At 32.4% G+C, this 7532-nt stretch overlaps 2 protein-coding genes across 2 annotated transcripts; one reads left to right on the top strand and one right to left on the bottom strand.

The window, feature by feature from the left end:
* The first annotated feature begins 1119 nt into the window (after nt 1–1119).
* LOC144545465 (14 kDa proline-rich protein DC2.15-like) lies at nt 1120–1530 on the top strand. The gene has a single exon (XM_078294040.1). The coding sequence runs from the start codon at nt 1120–1122 to the stop codon at nt 1528–1530; it is 411 nt and encodes a 136-aa protein (XP_078150166.1).
* Nucleotides 1531–1954: 424 nt separating this feature from the next.
* LOC144545825 (alpha/beta-Hydrolases superfamily protein) lies at nt 1955–7273 on the bottom strand. The gene is made up of 11 exons (XM_078294386.1): nt 6993–7273; nt 6222–6297; nt 5650–5735; nt 4970–5063; nt 4805–4881; nt 4011–4138; nt 3639–3710; nt 3005–3075; nt 2813–2888; nt 2518–2661; nt 1955–2235 (listed from the first exon to the last, which is right to left on the bottom strand). The coding sequence occupies exons 1-11, from the start codon at nt 7242–7244 to the stop codon at nt 2196–2198; spliced, it is 1116 nt and encodes a 371-aa protein (XP_078150512.1). The 5' UTR covers nt 7245–7273; the 3' UTR covers nt 1955–2195.
* Nucleotides 7274–7532: the final 259 nt, after the last annotated feature.

Genomic DNA, 7532 nt, shown 5'->3' with positions numbered 1-7532 from the left:
AATCAGCACCGGCCCGATCAGCACCGGTTTGAAAACCGGTTTTAAATGTAAAAAAAAACCGGTGCAGATTTGAAATTCTGTAGTAGTGAATTAATTAACATATACAAGTTATTCATTTTTATCATTGGGTATAAATATTTAGAAAAAAAAAATGACATATGTGAAGAGAAGGAGTGCATATATAATGGTGCAATTATCGCTTCTCAATAATAAATTATTTCATTTTGTAAAAAAATAATTAAAGTTAAGAATTAATCTATTATATCCGAACACTAATAAAGATTAATAACCAAAAGGATTAATAATTACATAAGGCTCATTTCGTGTAAAAGAAACTTTTTTTAGGTTAAGATGGCAATGTAAAAGAAGTTATTACATAGAATTCACCTTTGGATTCTGTTAAGGCATGTCCACCAAAAATATGTACGTATTCTCACGAGACAAATAACTTAGCTAGCAGAATCACCATTTGATGGAGATGTAATAACAAAGAATATTGCCAGGTGCCATGTCAGAATGGCTGGAATGACGACACAGATTCAAAGCTGGCAGAGATAATGACAAATCAGTAGAGAATACGAGGCAACCATACCTTAATTTCGATTCATACATATCTTACTTGTACAAAAAATGAATATGTGAAATTTCTATATGTTTGAACTCAAAATTAACAACCTAATTTGAAATCAAAATACAATCTAACATAAACAGTGAGCATATGGTAATGCATACTACGGATTGATATCCGTGCTATCGATTCATATCTTTATTTTTAAAGTTCAAACAATTAATCTGAACCATTTAAAAAAAAAAAACACTTAATCTAAAATTTTTGAACGATCCGAAAGTTATATTATTTTTTTGGTTTTTCTTCTTTTTTTTTTATTATTTTTACATGTATTGACATATGTTATCTTTGAATGGTGATACATTTTTACACTTTACTGTGAATATATTCCCTTCACAAGTTAAATAGTACTTAGGAGGGACCCATATATTTTTTTCCCCAAAATAAAAATGAATACAAATATGATATGCTATGTAATATATTTAAACAGCCAGTCTAAGTAGAACTGTAGAACCTTGTCAAACAACTAAAGAAACAATCCATCTCATCTCATGGCAATTAAAACCACCATTTCAATTTTCTTTCTCCTACTCACCTCTTCCCTCTCCAATGCAGCAACAACACCCTCATACTACCCCATTAAACCGACACCATACGTGCCACGTAGAATCTCCCACAAGTTGCCACCAGCAAACCCTTTCTGTCCCAGAGATGCACCCAAACTCGGTGCGTGCCTCGACTTGCTCGGGGGCGCTTTCGGGCTGAAAACCGGAGCTTCATTGGGGACGCACGGAAAATGCTGCTCGATTCTTGATGCGCTCGTTGATGCAGAGGCAGCTGCGTGCCTCTGCACCACAATCAAGGAGAGCGTGCTCGGGATTACAACCGAGTGGTCGGTGGCAGTTAGCTTGCTTGTTAGCTCTTGTAAGAAGGATTTACCTGATGGGTTTAAGTGTGTGTAGAATTTATATATTTGGCTTGTTTATTGATGTTGTTGGGATTGGTAACTTGACACCCCTGGTGTCCCAAATTAATAGAATATGGAGGCTTGAATTATATTTTCTTATTAGTTTATGATAAATTGTTTCAATTTTGTGAATTAAATGAGTGCATTGGTTTGCTTCATTACAAAATAGTATCCATGATTGAAACATTGCCAAAGTCAAGAGTACTGGATACCAGTGAACTGGTATATTTACCAACTGAAGTGTCAGTATTCAGTACCACTCCTTGGGAGAAAGTTGGTGGTCTGTTGCTGAAATGTCAAAATTTAGAAATGGATTGAATTTACCAGAATAATTTGGTTGAGTTCCAAACTTCAAATAGATATGCACATAGATGCTTATTGTTTTATATAACATACACACCAATCAACTGTGCAAGATGGATAAGCCAAATATAAAAAATATGATATTTGTTTCTCTAATATAATATATACAATTCTTCTTATTACAATGACAAGATATTTACCAACAAATCTTCAGTATAGGAAGAAAAATATTAAAGAAAAAACGGCAAAACATGATAATAAAAGAGCACCAAAAATGCTTTGTTGAGGAACACTTCTCCATGGGAGTCTCAAATCAAAGATTGATAACTTTGCACATAAATTCCTCTGTAACAACATCTAGAGAAACCTGTTCAGAGCTTCTACAACCTTCTCTGGCCTGATATATATTGAAGAAAAATATAATCTCAGTTAAGATCAATTACGAAAAATATGACTGGGACCTCAAATAAAACCATCAAATTCTATAATATATCCCCAAAAATATTCGGATCCGTAGTTATTTTACTGTAGAAAGGAAGGCCATCTTTTGAAATGTTTCATGCAATTATCAAGGAGGCCTTTTGTTATAGTGACTCATATGAGATAAAATCTAGGAGAACTTTTTGAAAAAAGGAAAAAAATGTATTTTTTTTTTTTCTTTTGATGAAATAAAAAGTACCAGTCCTCTTGCGGCATGTGACCAGCTCCTTCAATTTGCTTAATTTTTATGGCATTAGGGTTTCCTTTTTGGAATGCCTCAGCTTCTGACAGCGGTAAATATTTGTCTGACAATCCCCATGCAAGCAATATCGGTTTGTCCCAACTGTACAAATGTTACAGGTGAGAACAAAAGGTACATAAATAAATAAAAGAAACAAAAAAAGCAACAGTTTAAATTGTAGATTACAACTTTAGCATGCATGTACTGGTATTCCAGAGATTTCAAATTGCTATAGCGAACTCAAGCGACGTACCTTGAAGATGAAAATCCAGATGATATTCGGTTTAATATGTCTCCAAAATTTGCTTTTTTTGCAGCTTCAAGCAATGCTATTGCACATAAATAACAAAAATAATTTACAGCGTTCATCAGCAAAAGTTTAGTGTTCTCATTGTGTTAAAAAAATACCAAATAATGACATAGAAATAAAAAGATTGGTACATACCAAAACCAGGTGCACCACTTGACAGGTATGGCAGTCTATATACATCGGCCTTCTCATTTTTCAATACATATCTGTAGCAAAAGGGAGAATCATGGTAACATATATATTGCCAGATTAATTTATAGAAGATGGCACAAACTTGAATTAAATATTATTATCTATTTGAGTTAGTGTGAAACCTTTTAAATGTAACTATCCAACAAGAGAGAGGCTATGGTACTATGCATAGCGAAGATTAGTACGTACCATGGATCAATATTTTACAAAGTTCAAATAGTCAATCTGAACTGTTCAATGTGATTTACATATGAAAATCTACTTGCAGACTAAAATTTTACATTTTTTTAAATTGTTTACTATTTTTTTAGGCAAGTGTAAATGTGTAATATCACCACTTGACAAGTGATTTTCTACCTATCTTAAAAAATAGTAAAAAGATTCTAAAAAATGTAAAATTATGATCTACATGTACATTTTCATATGAATATCATGTTGAGCTGCTCAGATCGTTTATTTGAACTCTAAAAATGAAGATATTGATCAATAGTACGGACCACCTCACTCATCCAAAAATAAAAATAAAATATACATAAACATAAACAATTAAATAAAAATTGTGATAGTGGGTACATACGGGCTACCTCCTTCAATGAATCTTTCAGCCTCAATAGCATTTTGACATGTAAATTCACCAAAGAGCGGTATCCTGAAAAATATAGAGCAATATGTAAATATATGTTCACATAAATAATTGATTTTACTACGTAACGGATCCATAAACCATCACATATATGTACTAATCCTCAATTATGCAAATTAGAAACAAAAATCATAAAACTGAATAAAGTTCAAATTAATTTTGTTGCTCCATACTAGCTGGTACAATTATTGTTCGAAACAATTAAAGGAATCCAGTTAAATGCACTGCTATTTACAACTATTTTGAATTTATTTTGCATCATTTTTGTTTTCAAACTAGACAGAAAAAGGAAAGTACAAAAATAACCTTAGTTTCTTAAATAATCCAGGTAGAGGAGAGGAAACAGTCAAAGGGCTGTTAAGGATCGCCAATTTTGATATCTTTTCTGAGTTTTTCAATGCCCATGTTAATCCATACGATCCTACAAGGAAACCCTACAACACAATAAAAAGTGAAATAAAATAGAGATAAATCTCCTGGATTGTATTTTAATTAGGAAAGTAAATCAGAAAGGCAACCTAAGAGATGCAACTTATATAGAGTGAGGCTATGGTAATATATATGCATATTACACAAGGGCCCGCCCTATGGACTTATATCTTCATTTTTGAAGTTCAAATAGTCGTTCCGAACTGTTCAACATGATCTTCATATGAAAATGTACTTGCAAACTAAATTTTACATTTTTTTTTTTTTACTTTTTTTATATAGGTTGAAAGTCACTTGATTTGAAAATTATGGATCATTCAAAAGCAATGATTTTCTCCTTTCTAAAAAAATAGTAAAAAATTAAAATTTGGTCTGAAAGTATATTTTCATATGGAAATCATGTTTAATGGTTCAGATCGACTTTTGAACTTAAAAAATAGATATACTTAATTATATAATCCAATCAATACATTTGAGATTGCACCTTACTGGTCTCACAATCTTATTTTTCACAAGAGTGCTGGTTTATATAATGGCAATTTTGTCCATCAATCTCTAATTTACCATATTGCCATTAAAATAGCTTTAGAAACTGTCAATATACAATATGAGAAGGCAAAATAGCTGAAGTAAATTACCAAATTGTCCTAATTATAGTTTGCGATAAATACCTGAACCACCAAGAAGAAAGGAGAACTAATATTTAAAACTTCTAAAAGCTTATCCAGCGCCGAATGGAACTCATCCTCTGAAAAGGAACAAAAACAGATTTTGAACTACATAATAGAATAAAACATATGAACATAATTTAGGTAAAATTCGGAGCAATAATAGACCTGTGTAGCTAAATCCGTAGCCAGGCTGTGGCTTATCACTAAAACCAAATCCTATCCAATCCGGGGCGTAACAGTGATAGCTAGAATTTGACATCTAATAATTTCACACTTTGTTAGAAAACAAAAAAATATAAGTGAGGCTATGGTGCTATGCATAGCGTGGATTGGTCCGTACTATGGATCTATATCTTTGTTTCTGAAGTTCAAATAGTCAATCTGAACTGTTCCACATGATCTCGATATTAAAATGCACTTGCATACTAAACTTCACATTATTTAGAATTGTTTTACTGCTTTTTAAATAGGTAGAAAACACTACTTTTGAATGGCCTACAAGTTTTAGATCAAGTGATAATCTACCTATCTAAAAAAAATTGTAAAAAAATGTAAAATTTGAGCTACAAGTACATTTTAATATGGAGCTACAAGTGATTTTGTTTTAGATTGATGAACTAATTTAACAAAAAAAAATAAGGAACAAGTTCCCTATACTATCGAACATTTTCTTTAACAAAAAAATTTCTTTAGCCCACGGATTAAGAACAATTCCCATTAATAACAACCCATTAATTGCAAATTCAGTCTTTCTAGACCTGTTAACCTTTTTCAGTATAAACATGCATATTTAGATGCAAATATTATAATATTTGGCATGATTTCCATGAAGTTTATTAACTGACCTTAGACATGACTTCTCTATAGCTAAATGATTGAGTTGGAGCTCCATGAAGGAATAATATAGTCCCACGCCGGCTGTTAACGGATCCTACAAGAGTTGACTGATCATTTTAAAAGTTGATTTATTTATTTATTTATACGAGTGAGGCTACGGTACTATGCATAGCGCATGTTGGTCTGTATTATGGATCAATATCTCCAATTTTAAGGCCCAAACCATTGATCTGAACCGTTCAACATGATCTCCATATGAAAATATACTTGTAGATCAAAATTTACAATTTTTACAATTTTTTAACTATTTTTTGAGGTAGTTATAAAATCACTTGATTTAAAGATTCTAAACTATTCAAAAGTAGTGATTTTCTACCTATATAAAAAATAGTAAAAAAATTCTGAAAAAATGTAAACTTTAGTCTCCAAGTACATTTTCATTTAAAAATCACATTGAACAATTCAGATCGACTATTTGAACTTTGAAAAAAAAAATATAGGTCCATAGTATGAACCCATCCGCGCTATGCATAGTACCATAGCCTCACTCTTACCTAAAAATGGTGAGTTGTTAATATACCTGTTTCTCTAACAAACCACCGAAGCTTTCCTGATTTAACATAGGAGCCATATTCTCTTCCTTTGTTTTCTATTCTCTGGATGAAGCAGGTTGGAAACAAAATCTACAGTCTTAGTTTGCTAACACTGCAGGGCTTTATTTTGATACATATAAAACCTCAAATTGAAACTTAAATTGCCCAATTACAGATTAATCCATCAATTATGTAATAAAATTCCTTTTGGCATGATTGAAAAAACCTTGCCATTGACCATAGATAAAAAGTAAAAAAAAAGTAACAGAAAAAGACCCCCACCCCCCAAAAGAAATATAATAAATAAATAAGAGGGTGAATTTCATGTATACCCCTAAAAAATTTCCAAATTACATATTTCCCCTCTAAAGTTCATAATATCATATTTAACCATTTAAATTTTAAAAAGTCACAAATTTACCCATTTTATTGTTTTTTTCTATTAAAACTCATTTTAAATTCATAAATACCATTGCATTCTTTATTAAAAAAATATATGTACATGTTTCACAAATATGTTAGTCTTTTAATTAATCGATTTCCAGAGCAAATGGATAATTTTTCTAGTTCGGACACTTGCACAAGCATATACCTACATGTCAAATTACTCATTTACCCTCAGAAAGATAAATATGATATTATGAACTTTATAGGGGTTAATACGTAATTTTGATATTTTTATGGGTATACATGAATTTCCCCAATAAAGAAACAAAAGTATGGGGATTAGCAAATAGTAGAAAGAGTTGAATCCATACATAAAGCATCTGACCAACATTGCCATCCTCAGCAGGAGACTCAGGCAGCTGAATGGCACTCTTGCTTGACGGGTTATCGGTAACGAATCCAAACGGGTTGAAACCCGGTTTGTCATCATCCTTCTCCTCCTCCTCCCCTGCTCTCTCACTGCTACTGAATGCCACGAATTCCCTTCTTGTACCATGTTTTCTACTCGTGAAGGTTCGACTGGAGAGGAAGGAGGAGCGAAGGGAAAGAAGTGAAGAAGCCATGGTTGGCTGTGACTTGTGCGTGTGGTACAAATTACAGCATATAAATTTATTTGTGGGGTCTTGATTAGCTAAAGTAACTCAAATTTTGAGTTTGAATCGGAACCGTGCGATCACAATCTAGTCTGAGGTGGAATGCACGTGGTCCTGCAATATTAGGGCAAGAGAAGATCTAACGGTGCATATTGAAACACAAAATCTGTGTTACTTTAGGGATATGATTCCGTGTTTGTGGAGGGGATGAGAAAGGATATTTTCGGGACCCACAGTATCTGGCTAGTGGCTCTGGAA

Source organism: Carex rostrata, chromosome 28 (genome assembly GCF_964058835.1).
Source record: "Carex rostrata chromosome 28, lpCarRost1.2, whole genome shotgun sequence".
Lineage (NCBI taxonomy): Eukaryota > Viridiplantae > Streptophyta > Magnoliopsida > Poales > Cyperaceae > Carex > Carex rostrata.
The sequence above is the reverse complement of the archived record's forward strand: the minus strand, read 5'-3'. Positions and strand labels throughout refer to the sequence as shown.